Source organism: Phasianus colchicus, chromosome 4 (assembly GCF_987193195.1).
Source record: "Phasianus colchicus chromosome 4, bPhaCol1.hap1.1, whole genome shotgun sequence".
NCBI lineage: Eukaryota > Metazoa > Chordata > Aves > Galliformes > Phasianidae > Phasianus > Phasianus colchicus.
The window spans coordinates 49626317-49650062 of NC_143439.1; the positions used below are offsets into that span (position 1 = coordinate 49626317).

A 23746-nucleotide genomic window follows, 5' to 3' on the forward strand; every position below is an offset into this window, starting at 1 on the left:
ATGTTGCAAAGTTTCTCATGCGTAGCCTTTCATGTGGCAGTACAGTATGTCCTTGGCATTTGCTGCATGTTCTTGGTGTGTTCAAAAATGAAGTGGTTAGCATGGCTGGCATTTATATCTAAGCATTTACTAAGCTTGAGTGTTAATGTCTGCTTGGGTAAATAGAGAAAGTGTATGATTTTTCTGTGTTGTTGTTCCAGTCTGTTACAAAGCTGATTTAATGATATTCTGTTTGCTACTTTTTACTTGGAAGATTCTTTTAAATAAAAATTAAAATAAATATTTCAAATTAAAAATAGAAAAATAATTACACTCTGATTTAAAAAAAAAAAAAAAAAAACGCCTTGAAAAACAAGTTTGCTCATATTTGGTAATTTTTTCTCTTTATTTCATCATCTGCATAAAATATTTTGAAGGAATTCTGGAAATATTATTACTGTTAGTCATGAATTCTTTTCCTCCTCCTTCTTACCTCATATTCATTAATTTGAATCTTGCTAACATATCCTTTTTAAACAAAAATGTTAATAGTAATTCATTTGATTTGTACTTTGGAGCTAAGTGGTTAGAACTGTGATGATAACAGTACTCAGTTGTCAGTGTATTAGGAATACAAATGGTTTACATTCTGACAAAATTACTTATGTATCTTCAATGAAAGAAAGTTGTTTTATGCCATGTCAAGCCTCTTTCAGCATTTCAAGATTGCTGTTGATGCTGATCTGTGCACAACGGAACAATGTTCAAATATGTTGTGTTTGTTCATCCCTGGTTAAGATGCTCCCCACCTCCTAGAGAACAGTGGGTAAATGCTCAAGGGTGATGCAGTAGTCCTGCCTATACCTCTTCTAAACTTCCATGCCAGCAAATTCTGATTTCAGACGATTTCATTTGGCTAGACCCTTCTCCATATATAAAGAGTTAATCCAGTTTTGTGCTGTAGAACCATAAAAATCTCATGATACATGAAAACAAACTGTTAGGACGTACCTGATTATTTAAACTGAAATTAAATCTGTGTGGACGGAAAATATATGGTGGTTTTTTTTCCCATAATTTTGCAGCCTCAAATTCTCACTGTGCTCAGTGCCCAGTCTACGTTTCTGCTGAAGAAAAAATTCTATTATTTATCTGTAACTGCAGAGATTAAATAAAATCCCAAAATGTTGCCTATATACAAAGGTTTTATTTTAAGAATTTGGAACATTGAGAAAATCTGTGAGGTGAGGAAATAAAATTTGATGAGATTCAGCTTTGGCTTCTATGTGGTGAATTTTAAATTTTAGCTCAGAACTTTCTGAGGACATTTGAGGAGGTGTGAAAGAGGAGAAATTATAACATGATGATATATTTTAACCTTCATTATAGATTTATTGCTTATCATCATAGCAGCATTTAATTTTAATTAAGTTTATTATACTTTTTGCTTTAAATACATGGAACAAATTTCTTCAAGACATGCAGCAGTATGCTGAAAATCAGACATAAGCAAATGTAATGAAAAAATGCTTGTAGTTACTCATTGCATCTATATCACGGAAACATAATCATTTTCTATGTGCTTTCTCTTTAGGCTTAAGAACCTTGTGTTTTGCTGTGGCTGAGATTTCAGAAAGTGATTATCAAGAATGGTTAGATGTCTATCACCGTGCTTCTACAGCTATACAAAACAGAGCACTCAAACTTGAGGAGAGCTATGAACTAATTGAGAAAGTATGTGCAGTTTTCTGGGGATTTCTTTATATAATATGAAATCTGAGTGACTGACAATGCTTTGATAGAAAAAGCTCTAGCATTATACTGATGGATATATCGTATAGCCCTTGCAACTGAGGTGACTGAAATGAAAGAAAGATTACTCTGTCAAAGTTTTGACAGAAAATAACTTCTTTCCTGGAAAATACTGATTTTTGAGTTGAGCTACTGTAAAGGTTTTTTATTTTTCAGGGTTGCTGTTTTGTGGAATAAAGTAGGTAATAAATAAACAGCTGCTAAGTTGTATACTGATCACAGAAACAGATAGAAGTTAAGGTTAAGGGGTCATCCAGACATAACCCCCTGCTCAAAGTGGGGCTAATTCAGGGCTAGGTCAGGTTGCCCAGCACTATAATAAAATTTTAAGGGAATTTTCTCAGCTGCACTAGGTGATTTTATAGAGCTAAACTATTCTTCTTCCCTTTTTTCTGAATTTAAATTTCTTCTCTTGGAGAACGCATTTCTTGTTCTTATACTGTGCGTGTTGTAGAGGAAGATGGCTTTTCTGTGAGCCCTCTTCAGTTAGCAGAAGACAGAATAACCCATTTAGCCTAAGTTATGTGTCCCTGCACTGGATTTCCTCCATTTTTTTTTTTTTAATATCTTTTCTATTGAAGACTCAGAAGGGGAGGTGATACTCAGATACAGCCTCACCATAGCAGAGCTTTCCTTATGTTCCTGGCAGTACTGCTACTGGAACTGCCCTGAGCAGTTTGAATTCACTGCCTCAGCAGGAGTGCAGATAACCAGAAGGCATTCATGAGATATTGCTTGAAGCTTTGACATTTGGTTGCATTTATTTCCTGATTTTTCGTGGAGGATTCTTGTTGGTTTTGTTTTGGTTTTTGTTTTTTTTGATTTGGCTATCTTTCTGTATGCGTGTGGGGTTTGTTTTTTGAGGGTTGTTTTTTTGTTTTTTTTCTTTTTTGTGATGGTGGGGTTTTTGTTGTTGTTGTTGTTTTTAAAACTGTCAGTTCCATGAGACTGTTGATGAAACTGCTTACAATTTAGAGCCTGAAAAAAAAATTGAGTGTTCAATCAATCAAAAAGAAAGGTGTGAACATACAGTTTCAGTCAGTTGTAGGGTTTGAGTTTATATATGTGAGCAGTTTAAACAAATGTGTGGAACAATCTTAAAAATATACCATGTTCATGAATTTTAAGAACATTAATTTCATCATAAATATTCAATATTAAACAAAAAGAGACTAAAATGATTAAAACTGAATTTAAACTGGAAAATCTTCATGTGCTGGATATTTTATGTTCACAGAATCTTCAGCTGCTTGGAGCAACAGCAATTGAAGATAAACTACAAGACAAAGTGCCTGAGACCATAGAAACACTCATGAAAGCTGACATAAAAATTTGGATACTTACTGGGGACAAACAAGAAACTGCCATTAACATTGGTATTACAATTGCATTTACTTGATGGCTTTGTTGATAGAGTAAAATTGTTTTCAGAATAGAAAGGTATTTTGTAGAATACTACTACTATGTGGCATTCAAGAATTTAAATAATAATTTATTTTTCAGTCTCTGGTAGGAGGAGAGTGGGGTAATAGTCGCTTTTTTTCCTCCATTGCAATACTAAGAGCAAAAAAACTTCCTATTATCCTAGAGAGGAGAAAAAAAACTGAGAAGGTATAATGTTAACAAAATATAAGTATTTCCTTTCTTTATTTTTCATTCTTTCAGGAATGATAGGAACCGTGATCTTAAAGTAAAGCGCATAGCTTGTGAAGTAAAGTGCTGTAATCTTTACCATCAGTCAGAGATTTCTTTTGATTGTTTTCTTGTATTTTAAGTGAGGGAGGAAAGGAATAATGTATTAACTAAACTAAGCAGTAATAAACCTGTATTTTTGAATAGTAATACATGAAAACAGTATTGAAGAATTAGTACTCCTTACAGTAGCATATATGTGTCCTAAAAATAATTTTGATAAATATAATATGTTACTGTAACAAGAAACACCTGTCACAAGTTGCAACAATGAAAATTCTAACTATTCTGACTTACTATCTCTAATTTTTATGGAATGCAGAATAGTGGGTTTTTTTTGTTTTTTTTCCCAGTGCTTTCAACTGGGGAGCTCTAATTTTAATTCTCTCACTTACAGGAAAAAAAATACTATGTTGTGTTACATTGGATTTGGTGGAACTAACTGTTGAAAAAAATGTTCTTACAGGTCACTCCTGTAAACTTCTGAGAAAGAACATGGGACTGATTGTTATAAATGAAGGCTCTCTTGATGTAAGTGAAACATGCAGATTTGTGAGTTAATAAAATGTCACTATTTTCTACATAAAATATCCAGATAAAATATCCTGGTGCTGTCCTCTCAGGGAATCATAGATGAACTTTACAGTGGAAGTTTCCTCTGTCTTCAGGAGGCTTCAGGAGGCTTCAGGAGAAAACCCTGAAACTAAGCTTACATTAGGACTTAGGGAAAGGAAGGGAGGGATAAGTGAATGGGAAGTATGAGAATCAGCAAGAGGGGATTGCCTTAACTGAAGGATTCAGTGGTAGTGTGTAAAGTAGGCTATAATATGAACTCACAGAATCACAGAATGCCCTGTGTTGGAAGGGACCTCAAGGATCGTGAATCTCCAACCTCCCCATTTAATACTAGACCAGGTTGCCTAGAAAACTAAGTACTTTTTAAAATGTTTTGAGTCATTTAGAATAGCACACTTTCAGTGTTGAAACATGAACATCACAGTGATTTCATTTTAAATATGAACTATTTTAACTGACATATTCTTCCTGATAAAATTGGAAGTAAAATCAGAATTGAAACAGAACAGGCAGCAGCTCTTGATTAATATTTGAAAATAGTCTGTCAATACAGTAACTTCTTTCACAAATAGCTTGTGATATTAATGAAGAAAGGCAATTTTCTTCTGTTCTCAGTTTATGTATTCGAATAGCTTATGAAAGTTTGTTGATATTGTCTTGCATGCTATAGTGTTGCATAATGGACAAAGGCACTCTGTAAAATAGTTACAGAATTTTTTGTCATTTTTAAGAATTTTTGTTGGGTCACCTTACTCTTGGAGTTTCCACAGAGGAAGAGACAAGAAACCTGGAGTACAGAATTCCCCAACAGCCTAATCTTTTAGATAAACCAATTAGCCTCTAAAAGACCAGTAGAAGCTAAGTAGGCAGAGAGCACAGTCAGCACATGGAGACAGGTGAAGTTGAGATTTGTTTCGGAGTATTTGAAATTTATAATTATTTCTTGAAGTTTTCTTTTTAGGTGGTTACGACAAATTCTATATACGTATAGAATGTCATAACTGGAGTAGCATAATTTTTTGGTTTTAAGCCTGTTTTAATATATTTATATATTGCTGTTTTCATAGGATGCAACAGTTTGTCAAATTCAAATCTTTATAAGCAAAAACTTTCATCTTCCTTTCTACTTCAAAGCCCTTCTTTATTCTGAGTCCTATGAAGGCCCTTCATAGAAAGAAATACAACAAAAAGAAATTACTTTTTTTATTCATGACACTCCATCGTATAACTGTGCTTGACCTCCCCAAAGGAAGCTAAATACATAGTACTGCCTCCTAAATACAGACAAACATACTATTTACTTGTTAACTTAATCAAAAGGAAATTTCCTTTTTACTGAAAGAATATTTAGACTAAAAAACAGAAATAAAAATAACACTTCCTTTGTGCAACAGGGAACGAGGGAGACGCTTAGCCATCATTGCAGTACTCTTGGTGATGCTTTAAGGAAGGAAAATGATTTTGCTCTCATTATTGATGGTAAATCTCTGAAGTATGCTTTGACTTTTGGAGTGAGGCAATATTTCCTGGATTTGGCTTTGTCATGTAAAGCTGTTATTTGTTGCAGGTAAGGTTTACATTATTCTTCTCTACAATATTTTTATTGACATGTAAAAATTAAAAAGCTGTTTCCATGACAGAGAAATTGTATGTATCCATACCTTCCACTGATAAAATCTAAATAAAAAGCAATAAGTAATATTCTGAAATGCAGTCATTCAAGCAAAGTATCTCTGTAGCAAAGCCTGATACAGCAGCATACCTCCCAAACAAAGTAATTGAAATTGCATATATCCAAGAAAATTGTGTTATCCATCAAGAATAGTCTCAGCAAGATTAAAAGACTGATGTTAACTTTAAATTGATACTCTAGTTAACTACAGGTTTCAATTCGTCCGTCTTCTTTTATAGAACTTCCTCTGCAGGCAAAACTGAACATCTCTGCCTTTCCTGTAAGCCATCAGTGATGCTGCATAGGTGGACAGAAATGTGAAAGCTACTACACTAAATGATCTTTTTTCCTGAAGTTGACAGAAACACCTTTATGTTACTGTTGTTATTATTCCTGATTATTTTGGTGTTCTCTTATACAACCAAGCATTTAATCCTTTCATGTAAACTTTATTAGAGCTCTAGACTTACCTTAACAGGGGAACTTTTTTGAGATTAAACAAAATATGATGTGCGTTTTTTCAAGCATACACAATATGAAAACAGTTTGGCTTGCTTTTTAATGTTCTTGTTTTTATATTTAAATAAGGTGTTATAATTGATAGCTTCTATGTTTTGGGACTTTGTTGCGTTTTTACAGCTTTTAGCACAAAACCCACAAATATCTCCTTAGTAGTACATCACCTTTTCTACATTTGAAGGATTGAACTAAAAGGGAAGTCAAGTCATTAGTAGCTAGATAAGAATTGCTCCTATCAACTTTCAAAGGGCTTGCCTTAGCCCAAGAGATTTATGTGTGAAAAAGCAGAAGCAAGGACTTTTCATTACAAGATCGATGACAACACAGAGTGTCTATTAGAAATGCAATCAAAAACCCCAGAGCTGTGGAAATAGCTGTTATTTTTATCAGTGTCCAAGGTAACAATTAGAGGTATAGCCAGTTAATGTTTTCAAAATATTTTTCACTGTTTTGACCTTTGTAATAGTATGGAAAAAGCTGTTGGGTATAGGCATAGTGAATTCAGAAACAGGTATTCAGAGTATTCTGTAGTCCAGATGTTCTGCTGTTTCTCAGTATAGAAGTGTTGTAAGCATGATATCTCACATTTTTAGAGGTCTCCATATGTTTGTTACATCCAATTCCATTTTGTTTTACATTGGGTACTATGCCTGATTATAATTGCTTTAGAAAATGCACAGCAGTAGTCTTTCCAGTTTTGCTCATTATAACAAATAACAAGTTGTAGATGGGTTGAATGTAGAATGTTTATTTCAAAACTGTTCCTTTCTTTTCTTTCCTTGAACTATATTTTCTGCTGTTTGAAAAAAAACGTTATTGCTGTTTCTGTTGGACTGTTGAGCCATTGCAAGGTATTCTGTACATAGAGTTGTCATGTATTGCTAACCTTTCTGTGACTAAACAACAGAAAGTACAAAATGAAGGTTTCCATTCTAGCAGCGTTTTCTGTGCTATTTCTATATTTCCATAATATTCGCAGGTCATCTGGTTTCAATGCATATCTAGGTATATGCTCTGACATATTTTGTGGTTGTTTAAAATTGGCTGCAGGTTTAAAACTAAAATATTTGCTTGTAGCATTCACTATTCTAATATGTACATTTTCAATAGTTCTCTAAAGTAGAAATTCTATCAAAATACTTTTTGCTGCTAATGTTCCATCTTCAATATATAAAATTGCCCCTACTTGTTTCTGATCTTGAAGACAAAAAGCTTAATTATCATTTTAATTAATACAAATCACTTAAATATATTGTTATGACTAAATTAAAATCTCAACTTCTTTTCCGTCTATATGAAAGCACTAAACATTTTAAACACTTCTTTGTTTTAAAACTACAAATTACTTTGTTTTCTTTGAAGTGTACATCCCATATTCACTTGTTCGGAGTCATTTCTTACCAATGAATTCTTAATAAGAGAAACCATAACGCGAGAAGCTGACAAATATTTGGTAGATATTTTACGTCAAAAAATTTTCATATGTTATTAATTCCAAGCAGATGTTTGGCTTAAAGACTTAAATAAACTGAATTCCAGCTCTGTATTGGTTTCTGAATAACGTGTGCAATAAGAATGTCAAATTGATTATTTTGTAGTAAAAATGCATCGCTCAGAGTAAACAAATTGAATGGGAGGTGATTTGGTGTTTTGTTGTTGGTGGTTTTTTTGGTGTCTTTAAATTAGATGTATTCACCAAACACATTGCTTTCACTTGGCAATGAAAGTAAATGCCATCTTCCAGCTGCCTCTATAATGTTTTCTGAAAGGGTAGTAAGTCGCTGTTTCTGGAAAGTTGGAAAGATTTTTTTTGAAGTTATCAGATCAGGCATCTCCTGCAGAAGCTGACTAATGCTGATCTTGATATCATACTCATCAGCGGTATTCAAATTTTAAAAATAATTTTTAAAAAATCTTAGAAATACTTCTGAATATACTTGGACCAGAGATTCTTTTGGAGGACTGTTGCCCATAAGCTTTCATCCCAAGTTCACCACAAAGTTGTACTCATCCCAGTGGCCTTTCTCAAAAATCTCATAGCATGCACTGGCATACTGCTGTCTTCAGACTCAATGCTATTTAAAAAGAAGTCTGTTGAATGTGGAGAGTTTAATTTCATTCTTTATCTTAAAAGACGTGAGGTATTTGTTCTATTTGGGGTTGGTTTTTTTTTGGAAGAAGCAAGGAGAAGAAATGTGAGGAAATGTACATTCAGTTAGAGAAAAGAACTTTTCCTCTCAAACTGAATTACAAAAAAGCAAAGTCAAGACAAAGCAGATTATTCAGCCTGGCTGTTACCATAAAGATCATCGCACAGAGAGGAATGTCATACTATGCCATGTTCTGAAAAATAATTTGACTAGATTATACAGCTCGCTATCACAAGTCTCATCAATAATATATGCATATAATTTTTTTGAAGTATCCTGAGGCGTCTTTGGGTCCCTGAAGTTACAGAATCTTTGACGAGGATCTATAGAATAGTGCTGAATTTTTTGTTTGATTGTAATATTTCTTCCTCTTACTGAGCTTACAAGTGCATTAGTTCAGTCGAGAACTGTACTCATAAACTGTAAAGGCTCTGCTGCTTGGTGGTATCCCAGTGAGTATATATATATACAGAGTGTGTTCAGGAAGGGGCATTATTCAGAAATAACTGCACTTTTGTGGCTTTCATTTCTGAATTTGTTCCCAAAAACTTATTTTATATTATTCTATTCTTTTTGACCTGGAAGAATTAAGTCAAGATATGAATATCTCTACATAACACTTAACCCCAAAATTCTGGCACTTCAAGGGGGATTCTTTCGCACCCTCAACTACAAAATACCACAAGCTTATGGTGCCAGGGTGATTATTGCTGTGAGTGCATAAAGAAGACTTGGAGAAAATAAATTACAAATACACATTTTTTCCTCAGTTTTGACTTTGTTTGTATCCAAGGGCAAGTTTTCCTTCTTAACCATGTTTAGTTTTTGCATGGAGGCAGTCAGAATTAGTTATCTGGAAAGATATGTGAGGAAAGGATCATTTCATCTTCTCTTCACTGGATGCACATCCCCGACTCCACAGAAAATTCACCTAAATGCAGCAGAATTCATGTTTTGAAATGTGAATTGCTTTCTCTGCAGGCGGCAGAGAAGAGCAAGGTTTGGGTTTTTGCATGTCTTCTCTTATTCTAGTATCCCTAAATGACTCATTCAGGAAGGGTCTGGTTGGTAGATCCAGTGCCAGGAAGCACAAGACTGGATTGACACACTTCTTACAGTTTGTTCCTTCCCTTCCTTACCTTGTGAAACATGCCTATGCTGGCACACAATTTTTGTAAATTATTTGCAATTATCATATTTCAAATATATGACTGAATTTCAACTTCAAAATAGAACACTGTGAACTTGAAATGGAACATACACATGTGACATAATGAAAGATGGAACCAAAACTGATACAGTTTGATCAACGGATCTCTTGAGAATCATCTGTGGAATAGTTTGTTCCCTCCCCATCCGCATTTCTTGGTGGTTGGTACAAACAAATGAAGGAGAAGTTACTAGCAGTTACGTAGAATGAAGGATCAACAATCAGTGTTCAAAGTTGCATCCTCTAACTTAGCATTGTAGGTTATGTTAATGTATTGGTGCTCCACACTTGTTACTTCTGCCTGTTTGCTATGACATCTGCCTCTTAAATTTATAAAAAAAAATTTATAAAATAAGTGTTTTAGCAGAGAGGAAAATAAAAACATATAAAAGCAAAATGAAAAGCAACCTACAGTTGTTCTAAGTTACTATTAGTAGTGGCAATGTTGGATTTTCTGCCATTACTCCACTTTAGGGGCCCATTATTGTTTGACTTGTGTGTCTCTAGTCCTATTAAATACTTTGTTTCAACAAATCCAAGGTTTCTGTGAATTCTGGGAATTTGCTTTTGGCATATAGTGTAAAGACCAACAACAAGATAATACCATTGTCTAGGATATTACTCTGCTTTTAGTGCCTTTTCAAGGAATAAAGTATGTTTTTCAAGGTCATTCATTTGAAAGTTCTGTTTGTTTGTTTTTTTTTTTTCTTTTCTGTTACAACTTAGGGTATCTCCACTTCAAAAATCTGAAGTTGTAGAAATGGTCAAAAAGCAAGTTAAAGTAGTAACTCTAGCGATTGGTGATGGAGCAAATGATGTTAGTATGATACAAACAGCACATGTTGGTGTTGGTATTAGTGGAAATGAAGGTCTACAGGCTGCTAATTCTTCAGACTACTCAATAGCTCAGGTAAGCTATTATACTGTAAAAGACCAGAATAAATTAGTTTAGTATCAAATTAATATCAATCTATGGACATTTTCATTTTATGTTTGTTTCTCATTTTTTGCAGTTCAAGTATTTGAAGAATTTGTTATTGGTTCATGGTGCCTGGAATTATAACAGAGTAGCTAAATGCATCTTATATTGCTTCTACAAGAATATAGTCCTTTATATCATTGAGGTAATTTTACAGTAAATGTTACTCTATAAAATTAAAACCTTTTTATTTTTGAGCTTTTGATTATTCTATATGATTTTAAGAAACATTTAACTTCCAGTAAATAGTAGTGATAAATCTTTATTGAACTCATTAATATTAGTGATTTTTTTAAAAACTTTTTAAGACCTTCAACAACAATCTTACTAATAAGTATGTAAGTAGCTTTAAATTTACTATGAGATGTATGTGTTTAAGATCTTTGTTGAGCTGGTGTCATTAACTGTCCAATTTGTAAACTGAAGTCCTTTTTCAGGTCTCTATTGAACTGTGTTGTGCTGTTGGGAACAATCCTTATGTTTTTTTATGTACATGTTTAATTACTCTGTTGCATGCTTTTTACTTGTTGAGGTGGGAGCCATGCCTCTTTAGGCTCTATTTAGAAACAGGATTACCTTCCTAAAGATAACTGACCTTTTTTTCTGACTTGCAATTTTAAGCGGAATGGTATCTTGTGAAAAATACAGTAGTATGAGAGGACTGTGGTGTAATTAATATCTAATTATTCATTTGTATTGTTAAGACAGCAAGTGTAGCTGTAGTTCTCAAGACCTTCAGGACCATTGCAACCTTACAACTTTGAGTGTGTTTTGAATGAACTTTTATAATACATATCTAGTTGCACTATTTGTATAATTCAAGCTTTAAATTAACAGTGATGTTGTGAGTTAGAAATATGGAAAAAAACATTTCAAGCTTTGATTAAACAATAATTTTTACAAGTAAATCTTCCACATTTGTACTGCAGTGTGATTAATGTAGATGTAGTTTTCAACCTTCGTGATCACATTGCAGTCTTGTGGTTAACAATTATTCTTAAAAACATTTTAATTTTTAATACATTGTCAAATTAATATCTTCAATTGCACAGTATGTATTTAATTTTGACCGAAGGAAAATGCCTTACTCCTGTTAGATTTGATGTAAACATTAGGATAATATTTCTGATTTTGATGTTTATATTAGTGATCTTCTACTGTTGCAATATTTGAAAATATTTAAAACTTTTTATTTTATATGTAGCAGTAAGTATACAGACTCTTTAGAAAAACTTGTAATATAGAAAGCCATAGGGGGAAAAAAAAAATTATTGAACATCCTTTGTGTTTTATAGATATTTTTTAGATCCAGCATTTCAAAATCAGATTATCTAATCAAATGATCTTACTTCCATAATTCCTGATAAGTAGTTCTTACATCAATTTTTTTTTTCAAATTTTCAAATTTTTTCAATTTTTTTTCAACATTTACTGAAAAACAGTATTAGGTGTTTAAAGAGAAGCTTAAGAATTTGTGCTTTAGAACATACTTCTTCTTTTCTTTAATTTTCTGTTTCTGTCACCTCCAAACATGTTGTAAATGTATAACTTAGATCAGATGTAAGTTTTCCACTAGTTGCATTCTTTCTGAATGCAAGGTGCAAAGATCCTAGAGTAAAAAAATACAAAGTACCAGTAGTTGAAGCCTCAATCTACTGAGCAGACAGAGGGCGAAGAGATCGCTTTTATGTGGATTTTGACCCTTTACGTATCACACATACAAGCATTTTGTCATATACACCCTCTCTGGAAGATTAGAGGACTTCTACTTCAATTACTATATACCCAACATTTGTCAGCTCAAAATCTTTCACAGACGTTAATGGCTCATGTCAATGCTGTGAGTGAATGGGCAGAAATTCATCACTGAATGTCTCTGGAAAGGACAACTGCCAGTCTTGAATCTCTCTTTTCAGTTTTTTTTTACAGATCAGGCGTGGGAGCAGAGAGCTCAATGAGTATTTGTAAGCTGCTGCTTAATATGCAGAAATGCTACATCAGGAAAACGTCTGTGAGGCCTTTGTGACCACGCCTCTTCTGTCTTGGAATTTAGAAAGTAATACTATGAAAGACATGTCTGGAAGGGTTGTTGTTTTTTTTTTTTAAATACATTTATTAGCTGAAAATAATTAATGATGCCTGCCTTTACTTCATATGTGCGTGTTATATTTTAAATGTCTGCTCAGTAGAAACAAGTACTATAATGGATTTCTCGTAATCTAAAATGCAGCCTTGTTCGTAGGCAGCTGTGAGGTGAGGTGAAATGAGTGCCACGAGTTTCTTGGTTTAGGAATGCTAAAGGTTTATAGTAATACTTCATGCTCTCTGAACAGTGTTTATCAATATCTAAGCTATTGAAAAGAAACCAGAAGTGATCAGTAATAACTTTTTTCTTCACTCTGTATTATGACTCAATATGTATTTAAATATGCACCTCCTCTTTTATATGGAACTAGTCCCTGTAACAGTAAGGGTAATATAGTGAAGTATGATTATAGTGCATGTAAACTGTACTGACTTCAGTTTAAAAAACAGACAGCGGAAAGCAGTTTGTGCCCACTTTTTTGCATTATATGATTTGAAAACAGCAATGTAAGGATCTGCATTGAGATATATCTCATTTTATGAACTAAAGTCTTTTATTTTGAGAGAAATTCCATGACCACTGAACCACAAAATGGTCTGAATTTTCACTTCTCCCTCCTACGGTCCATATTACTTCTCAGACCCCTCTCTCCTTTCCTCTCGTTACAGGGATGCTTGCTCAGTAATTTGAGCAGTTTGATTGGGGCGCACAGCCAAAATTATCATGATGTAAAATAAGTCATAAATACTCATGTTATGCTCATGCAATTGCCTTCGTCCATTGTCCCCCACAATCAGAATGGAACACAGTTGTCTGTAATTAAATCTCCCACTGTGAAGAAAGAAATTGTGTTTCTTGTCACTATCACTAATAATACTGTATTCAGCTCTATAGAATTTGGTTTTCATGTAAGGTTAAGGGTATAATTTTCTTCCTATAGTTGTATTTTTGTTAAACTGTCTAACATTACCAGCAAAGAGACAAAGCCTGACTACTGAGTCACTTATTCCTTAATGATATTTTGCTTTTATGTCACCCTAAACCATTTCAAATTAAATGTTTTTAAAAGGGGCAAATCATGTAATGTTATCTGTCCATCAGTCCCCTACCAAGAGCCATCTTCCTAGTCTGGGGGTTTGATAATGCAGGAGCTATGCCTAATGAAGAAGTTGAAAAGAAAAAAGGCAGTTGAGCACAACTTGTCTTGAACAGTAGTGATGAGGTTCTAGACTAGATTCATGCTTTAAGCTTTGTTGTAAAATATCAAAAAAATCATGCTGATATTTAGTAATGAACACTCGTACTACTCTCATGCTCAATTACTGAGAAAATACTGCTGGTAAAGATCTAATATAATCACAGTTTAATCATAATATCCACTCCAAAAATCCAAAAGTAAAATACACAGCATTTAATAAAAATCTGATTAATGAACAGCTATGGAGTAATTCCCTTAAATAACATTGCTTTTCAAGTGAATAGAGTGAAACATTAGAAAATAGGATGTTCGTTACAACAGAAGAAACTTAGAAGATTTCTGAAACTTTCTATGACTTTGTATTGCAAATCTAACTTTTGTACTTCTTGTATACAATCTTGTTCCAATAATTGGACATAGATATTTTTACTTTTTATTTATTGCTTGAATAAACAGCAATTTGTTTTAACTGGATTTTAACTCCTGTTTTTAGTATTAATAGTTGCTAATTTCAATTTTTTTTCTACCTTTAAGTATTTGCAAAAATGTTCAGACATTCCTCCATGTATTAAAGGAATAACTTTGTTCATAGAATCTGATTATCTGCACATCAGCCTCTGTATATATTGATAAACCTGGAATTTATAGCAATTCATGCTTCCATTATGAAGTCAAACAAAATGCAAACTGTAGCAGAGTCTCTGCAAAGTGACATTTAAAAGTTCACTTGAAAGACATGAGTCTTAAATTAACTAGAATATTCTTTAGGTAATCCTGACTTCTGATACCTTTGTCAAAGACAAGATAGTTTTGGCATAACTTGCTAGTGAAACATCCTCTCCTGTCATGACATAATTCTCCTGTCATTCAAATAAAATAAGTATGAGGTAAGAAAAACAAGAAAGTGGTTATGCTTTGCTAAAGAACATGAGAAAATGTGGTTTTTTTTCCATGTTTCTATGTTTTTAGGAAAGTAATCCTGTTTCATTTTAAAAAAACAACAACAACAACAAAAAAACCACAATACAAGTGCATTGAGCTAAATTACTCTTAAATTATTAAAAAACATGAAATTGATTTTGAAAATAGCTACCTCCCTGAAATATTTTCATATTTAGTTGGAATTGCTCACATATTAGACCAGATTGCCCATCTGTTCTGAAAACAAGTTGTTTCTATAATAATTTTTATCATAGAGGTTTAGACCAGAACGCTCTCAACTGTATTGTAAATGTGTTTTAGGAATACCCCGTTTTGTGAAGTTGAAGAAAAATCTGTTTATTACACTTTGCAAGACACTTGAGTAGTATGATTTTCCTCTTTTTCAGATCTGGTTTGCTTTTGTCAATGGCTTTTCTGGACAAATTCTCTTTGAAAGATGGTGTATAGGCCTTTACAATGTGGTAAGGTTGTTTTTGTGTTTTCATTTTCAATCATAATCATAAATGCTTCTTGGGTAACAACTTCGAATAATCCTTAAGCGAGGCTTCACTTCTCAACTCTTGCACTATGTTCTTTTAATCCACATACTAGATGTTTACAGCAATGCCTCCACTGACTCTTGGAATATTTGAGAGATCCTGCCGAAAAGAAAACATGCTGAAATATCCTGAGTTATACAAGACTTCCCAAAATGCACTGGACTTCAATACCAAGGTAGATAAAAATCAAATGTAATTAAAACACAATTATCTTTAGGAGAGGATGTTTATTGCTACTGTTTCCGGTTGTCCACTTATCCATAAATGATACAAATCATATTTGTCTGTTTATACTGAAATGTGGAAATAGACAGCAAGTATTCTTTTGTTTTCAGCCTTGATTCTTTTTCTCTGCTGGCAATAAAGCTGTCTTCTACAGGCAGAAGTGATTAAACTTCTCTGTCATTGGTTTGTATGTGTTTGTACTGTTATATGGGAATGGATTACAGAAGCCTGTGGAGAAGCGTTTCAGAGGACAATAAAATCTGTCATTAGATTTGTAGAGGGAGGGACATGGTTCAATTCTTTGTCAATTTGGGGTTGTGATTTTACAATTTAATTTTGAGTTTTGGAAAAAAATACTTAAATACAGTTAAAAATGCATCAGAGAGATCAAAAGAAATTTGCAGTTACTTCTAGTAGAAAATATCTTATTATATCTTAATATTTCTATACGATCTTGGAGATTAAATAGTAAAAAAAACCACAGGGCTTGTATATAAAACATGCAATTTCTACAGATTTGTCCGTAAATAATCTGTGTTAAGAGATAATTAAACTATTTTCCGAATCTGTGCGAGCATTGTGACATTTTAAGGGTTCCTTTTGATTTTAGTTTATTTTTCTACATATAATTAGGACTTTGAAGTCATTGTGTAATGAAGTTGAAGACGTTTTTAATTTGCCACTGAATACCTGTTAAGTGATGATTTGTAGTTTGTGGAGAGCTGATACCTCTTACTCTTGTGCCTCTTTTCTTATGAAACTGAAGTACTTTTACAGAGAATTACTTGTCTAAAATGTCCTTGAATCTTCTATGCATGAGATTTTTCTCCTTCAGCCTCACTTCCTCTCTTCACCCACAAACCTGAAAATGATAAGGAAACTATCATTATGTCACTGTGAATGCTTTAACAATGCAAGTCTTACAGTGGTCTGTTAATTCAGGCACTTCATTGTTGTGATAGTTTTAATACAGTAATGTACATCATGAGTTACAGTTCTGTTTTTAAATGATAACTCTGTTATACGTATATATTTAGTTGTGTTGTTCACTTCCTTGGAAATTCTCTGGCTCTTCCCATACAATACTTATTAGAAGTAAAAGTCTACAAAATTCCCAGCTATATAGGTTGAATAGGTGTTGTTAAAGATTTGGAAACATGACTGTCTTGAATGTTGATGCAGATGTTTGTTATGGTAAAAGGGATCAAAGGTTATGAGGTCATGACAGAGGTTAAAGGATTAGCATGTGACAATAAGAATTGGCCAGGAAAATGGAAAAGTAGAACTAATTTTTCTTGCATCCACCTGTGCTTTCTGTCAAATAAAAACTTCTGGTAATGACATAGCAAGAGGGAGAGACAAAGGTTAATGAGTAGCACAAGTTCAAATGTGCAAAGTGTTGGAGTGTAAATTGGATCATACGTCGCAGGGTAGTTGTATAATCTAACAAAAGACTTTGAGACATTGTGAAAAATGTGAGGCAAGCAACTTAATTTCAATTGTTTGAACATCTGAACTCTGATAATACACAATAGTTAGTTCTAATAAAGGCTGGAATTGCCAAATACATTGCTAATGGGAAAAAAAAAAAAAAAAAAAAAAAATTGCTATCCTGAAGGTACAGGTTACAGATATTAAAAAAAACTTAAGAATATGTATGATACCTATTACGGAAAGCATCAGAAGGTTGTTTCTGGATAAACTTAATACATTTGTTTTTGGAAGTTCTTTTTATAAATGGAAATAAGTTCAAAGTTAATTCAAATTATTTTGAAAGTACATTAAAGAAATATCCGTATGATGAAGGTGTGCATGTAAGGAGAAACCTTTGGAAGGTATTATTTGTCCTTTTTTAATTTCTTTGTGTGTGAAAATATGTAGGTAAATTTATGTAAACTCGTGATTTCTTGTTCTGCCTTAAAAATCATTACGCAAAAAGTAAATTATAAAAACTGAAGTCCTTTTTTACTTCCCTTCCTTAGAATGTAGCAATTGTTCCACTTGTCTGGTTTAGTTTATTTTCTTCTGATGATACTCCCACATGTATAAGTTTTAATTGCCCTTCTGATTTGAAATTAAAAGGAGGAGATAATACATACTTTTTTTTCAAAACATAAAAATAAACAAATGACCCATGAAGAGCTAAGAGGCAGAAAGTGCCTGTCAGTTATGTTACTTCACAGTGGTGGCCTGACAGAAACACATTTTGTGAATCTAACACACAGATGAAAAGAAAGGTCAGGGTTCACAGAGCTAGTTTGTTGCAAATGGTTCTCATGGATTTCTCTTTTCCCTTAGGTTTTCTGGGTACATTGTTTAAATGGCCTCTTCCACTCATTCATTCTGTTCTGGTTTCCACTAAAAGCCCTCCAGCATGGTAAGTGTTATGAAAAATAAAAAAATAAATCTCAAAAGGTACTGAGTTTCTAAGTAACTTCTTTATGTAGTAATGCTTTATTAATACTGATAGCTTTGTGAGAGTGTCACTTCTAGAACTGGAACAGATGCCATCTATTTAAAATGTTTTATTTAAAATGTGTTTGAAAGTAGAAGCAATACTGTCTACGTAAAACTATAAATATGCTTGAAGTAAATTTAAACTATGGAGAAAATTACTATTTAATTGTTATCTGTGTATAATAATCTACTGTGTAAAATACTTAAAAGATCATAAATCACTAGAGTCCTTTGCATTGATTCTTATGTTGTAAGTCCCTATTGGCTGTGAATATAGTCTTTCCTGTTGCTTCAGGGGTATATAAAACCAGTAGCTTACATCTGTATCAGTAGACTTGTGACAGACCAAGTGGGTCATCGTGGACAGCTCAGTCCTGTCGCTGTTCTAGCTTAGCTGTCATATGCACCTGAGATGTGGAAGGAAACAGGAGGCGGTGTGTGGGAGGCACACTGTATTAATTGTCAAAGACTGAAAGCGTTATTTCCAGGTTGTGGGAATATTTGTGTTTATGGCAGCTCTAATAGGCCTGGGATGTTTTGCCTCCACATTGTAGAAAATATAAATTTTCTACAGTGAAAGAATAGCTTGTGCCTTATACTTTCTCTGTTAAATTAGTAGTCATCTCAGCTTTCTTGATAACTGCCAAGCAATTTGCTCTAGCGCAATTGGCAAAAATGTTTTCATGGGCATTTTGGAATCACAGAATTACAGAATGGCCAGGGTTGGAAGGGACCTCAAGGGTCATGAATCTCCAACCACCCTGCCACATGCAGGGTCGTCAACCTCCCCATTTAATACTAGACCAGGCTGCTCAGGACCCCATCTGATCTGGCCTTGAACACCTCCAAAGATGGGGCATCCACAACCTCTCTGAGCAGCCTGTTCCAGCACCTCACCACTCTCTCTGTAAAGAACATCCCCCTGACGTCCAACCTAAATCTTCCCTCCCTCAACTTAAAACCATTTCCCCTTGTTCTGCTGTTATCTCCCCTTTCAAAGAGCTGAATCATAGAATCATAAAATGGCCTGGGATGAAAAGGACCACAATGATCATCTAGTTTGCTATGTGCAGGATTGCCAACCACTAGACCAGGCTGCCCAGAGCCACATGCAGCCTGGCCTTGAGTGCCTCTAGGGATGGGGATTCACAACCTCCTTGGGCAACGTGTTCCAGTGTTTCACCACCCTGTGTGTGAAAAACTTCCTCCTAATATCTAACCTAAATCTTTCCTTTCTTAGTTTGAAAATATTCCCCCTTGTCCTATCATTATCCACCCACGTAAATCAGTCATTTATGTAGGACTGTAGGAATGTTCTGGTAGTTGACATAAGAGAGTAAGACAGTCACAGCTGCTTGTGCCTGAGAAGGTTAAGGGAAAAACTTCTTGCAATATTCCATGCTGAGTGACTTCTGGATGGAAAGTAGGAAGCAGCCTGTTTTCTCTGAAAGGTTGCTGGATGCAAGTTCAGTGGCAGCTTACTGCCTTGAAAAAGGTTGTAGACAGCCTAGGAGGAAGAAGGTCCCAAAATGTTATTTCATATGCTAATACTGCAGCTTCAAATTCATAATAAAATCTAAATTCAAAGTTGCAGTCAATCTGTGTAAGAGACTGATGCATTACATAGCGCAGAATAGAGGTCATGTGAGCAGTAAAGCTGTGATATCTGGGTAAGACTACTGCGTTCCTGCAAGAGCGTTCCAGTGCGGTCTCTCCAGCTCCCACTAGAGGAGCTAGAGCTGACCTGTTTACTGCCATCATGTCTGAAAAAAACCCACTTTCTGTCATTCTCTCCCTTCCTGAAGAAGGGCTGGGTGAGCAAAGGGAGCAGAAATAAGACCAGAGGTTTGTGTGCTTGGTGTGTAGTACAACCGTTTCCTGTAGGTCCAGCTGGTGCAGAGTTTCTGCAAGGGGAGAAGAATGGAGGATAGAAGCCGCTAAGTGTGTATAAAGAAGGAAGAGGAAATAATGCTGTTTTTTTCCCAAGAGAGGTGCTTACATCACAGAGATCCAATAGAGAACAGAACTATTGTGAACAGGTCTCTGTCTCCACCTATTTCTTATGAAACAGACAGTGCAGGAGAATTCTTAGAGAAATGGAGTAATGGAGGAAGAATGATAAATAGCGCAACTTTAAGAGTGCATAAAAGTGCTGAGTCTTAGCAGTCCAACAGTTGGGAACTGCTATAGCTGTCTGCTTATTCCTGTGTTTTATTTCATTGAGTTCTTTACTGTTAGGTGTATATTGTTAAGCAACAGAGTGCAAATTTGAACAGATGTTTATTAGTACATTGAAAATCTTGAAGATTATGGAAGTCACCGAGAGCTCACAGCTTTTTCTTTGAGTGCTTTTTTGTGTTTACTCTTTAGAGACATAAATGTGTGGACAAATATGGCTAAGTGGAAAATTTCAAACTGCCTGCATTGTAGTAGCATCTACAAGAAATAGTTGACCAGAGAGTACCTATGAATTTTTAAGAATTTTCAGGATTTGTTTCATAGAACCCAGACTCTGGACAGTATGCAAAACTAGAGTCTACACTCTATTTATTATCATCTGGATATAAGAAGTAATAAGGACATAGATCTTGATAGAAAATTTTTCTTGAAGTTCATCAATATAGCAGTAAATGGCAGAAATCAAATTTTTACATACAAGTAAGCCTACCAACTGCCACCTCTCTTGTATAAACTTCAAAATAAGCTGTGTTCTCAGCTTTGTTTTCAGGCTTCCAGAGCTCTTGTTCTTCCTTGTGGTGTCTTGTTCTATCCGAAGATAAAGTGTAAATAGAGTATAGTACAATTGAGTATATTTAAGTGTTTGCTTACTTCCACAGGCACTGTATTTGGTAATGGTAAAACTTCAGATTATCTGCTCTTGGGAAACACCGTTTATACGGTAAGTCTTGCTACAGCTATCTAATGCTTTATCAACTGTTTGTCTATCTGGCTCTATCTTTAACTCCTACAGAGATGTTTTTTATTATTATTAATAATTCTCTGTATTGAAGACTTGATATGAAACGGTACTTGGATGACTCTGAGAAACCTTAAAGTGTGTTTTGTATTTAACTCTGGCTTTTAAAGCAAAATAGTTTAATAAAGTAAAGATGCAGAAGACTCATCTGTCCTTTACTGGAAACAGTCTATTTTTAAAGTAGTGGGAACTGTAATTCCCTAATTAACAATTACCATAATTTAAGGTAAGTTTCTGCATCATTAGTTATTGTGTGTGGAACTGGTTTGTTGACTTGAGAAAGTATAAGTCTCTACTCCCTCTCTTAATCAGTAATAGGAACTTGAAATAAAGGCATAGCCGCATGCAACTAAGACTTGTTGATCTGTTTTTCAGGGCAGCCAAACTGCCATAATCAATTAAACTTGACCACACCTAACGATAATCTTATGTTACTCTTGTACTTACTAATCATTCTTGCTTTTTTTTTTTAAAACTTTATATCTCATAAAACAAAGTGATGAAGCTAAATATCTGTTTCTAACTTACTGAGAATATCCAGCAGGTACGTGTTTTTCAAAAACTCTTAGAAGCAGAATTAGACCTGCTTACTCTTCTCTGGCCTTCGAAGTTGAATGTGGCTACCAGAACCACCTGACATTTGAGGGGAAACAGGTTCTTGTTAGGGAAAGAGGTTCTCTGTGTCAGGTTCAGACCCTACTGCTTACTTATAAGTTGCAACCTGGCTCAGTTCAGCTGATGTTGTGAATTTTATAAAATGTATACACGAGTTGTGTAACTTTGTTCATCCTAGGATCTGAGTCAGGTTTTCTGACAGCCAGCACCCACTTCTACTCTTAAAGCATCCTTAATAATGGCCATCATTCTATAGAGTTGGGTCTCTTAAAGTATCTTTTACAGTGGCCATCATTCAATTGAGCACGTTAGCACTGTACACATTGTTAAACCCAATTATTCAACATACTGCTGTAATCACAGCTGAAGTTCTGTCCTGAAATGGTCTCAGAATTTCATCCTGGTAGTGGTTCTGCTCTGTGTCTCCTTTTGAAAGCCAAGCTTGACACCAGAAGAAAACAAGTTACATATGCTATACAGATTAAGTTAGTGGATTAGGGTTTACTTACATTATTTGGACTGTCATCCATCATCTGATGGCAGTCTTGAAATCTTAGCACATCTGAGTATCATCTGTTATATCAGGTGGCTCACAAACATCAAAGCCTGCTTTTTTAAATTTACAGTAGTATTTTCCACTGCCTTGAGAAATTATTTCAATTCTGATACTTTCAGTATCAGATGTGGAGCTGGTTGTTACTGTTTGTCAGGCTGCATCCGTAAAAATTTAGAGGTCACAACAGACAGTGCAATTCTTCTGTCACTTTCTGCAACTGGTTTTCTATTTCGAGAGCTGAAACCTCACTGTCTTGAGAGTCTTAATTGATTGTTACTGTCTTATAAAATGGTCAAGAATTCCAAATAAACTATTACTTAACCATTTTAAGTCCAGACAACCTGCTCTTCCTTTTGCTTCCCTTCCCTTCACACTGAAAATCTTGGGAGGAGTGAATGTTGCAATTGCTGTATTCCTATCCTTGGATATTCAAGGAATTCAAGGAGTTCTTGAGTACTCTTGAAGAAATGAGAGACTTTCAGTTTGGGGTGTGGAACAATATAATATGAAGAGGGAATTTATTCACACAGCCAGTATCTCCTTTGACAGCAGCCTTCACTGTTTTTGTTTTGTGTGCATGGTCTATGCAATGAGACTTCTTAAACTGATCCTAAAGGATAATTTCTTCTCTTATGTCAGATTCAAAAATAGCAAGCACATGTAACAGTGGGAAGTATTTTTCTCCATAATTCATTTTTTCATGCATCCAAATACAGCACCGTGACTGGATAGACTAAGTAAATTATAACACTCATCATGCTCCTTAATTTTCTTCTAATGAGATTTCACACCATTTTTAAATAATGACATTGTGGCACTGTTTTTTTTTTTTTTTTTTTTTTTCTTTTTTCATTTTAATTCAACCAGTAGTTGAAACAAGGTACTCCAGGCTCCAGATTAAAAGCATAAAACTTTAAGTAGGGTGAAAGCTTTCTAGTGGGATTTTGTCTTTGTAGCTTTTTTTTGGTCTTGTGTATTTTGGATTGTAGATAAAGCAAAACTTATAATACCTGTTTATGCATGTGCTAAAATTATATCCAGTATTTCCTTAGTGAATATAAAACTTGTTTTTGTAAATTTGAAAGGAAAGAGATAAACAGTTTAATTGACTATTCATTACTGTTGGATTCTAGATTTTCAACTACTACTCATCTCTAAATTAAAATGGAACATATCATATTGGAGAATAACATGATGTGTTCAAGGATTGCTCCATAAAAAAAAGAGTCAAAATAAGAAAAGATAAAAAATGAGAAAGAAGAAGGAAAATGACATAAAACAGATTCTATGTGCTTTTTGTATGCAGAACATAGGTTTTGGACTGTCAGTGTTGGCTCTGGCTTTTCTGAGTTTGGTGAAGGTGACTCTTGAACAAAATACTGCTGAATTGAAGCAACTTTTTAAACTAAGACTAATGTAAAGCAATTGCAGGTTTTCAGCCAAGCATCTGTATCTTCAGAATCTCTCTTTTTGTAGAAAGTTGAAGTCATCCTCTCAATAGCTAAAGACCATCTATGATCTCTTACCAACTGCAGTGAACTACAGTTGGAATACTTTTCACA

General features: G+C 34.2%; 1 protein-coding gene across 5 annotated transcripts in view; it reads left to right on the forward strand.

Annotated features, from left to right (window-relative positions):
- ATP8A1 (ATPase phospholipid transporting 8A1) overlaps positions 1–23746 on the forward strand; it is a 98239-nt gene that overhangs the window by 54976 nt on the left and 19517 nt on the right. For all 5 annotated transcript variants that reach the window (XM_090139497.1, XM_090139496.1, XM_090139498.1 and 2 more), the window contains 10 exons: positions 1574–1713; positions 3029–3167; positions 3950–4014; positions 5454–5626; positions 10337–10520; positions 10624–10734; positions 15202–15276; positions 15407–15529; positions 17878–17956; positions 20874–20935. In XM_090139497.1, coding sequence (XP_089995623.1) covers positions 1574–1713; positions 3029–3167; positions 3950–4014; positions 5454–5626; positions 10337–10520; positions 10624–10734; positions 15202–15276; positions 15407–15529; positions 17878–17956; positions 20874–20935 — 1151 coding nt within the window. The remainder of the gene's footprint in view (positions 1–1573; positions 1714–3028; positions 3168–3949; positions 4015–5453; positions 5627–10336; positions 10521–10623; positions 10735–15201; positions 15277–15406; positions 15530–17877; positions 17957–20873; positions 20936–23746) is intronic.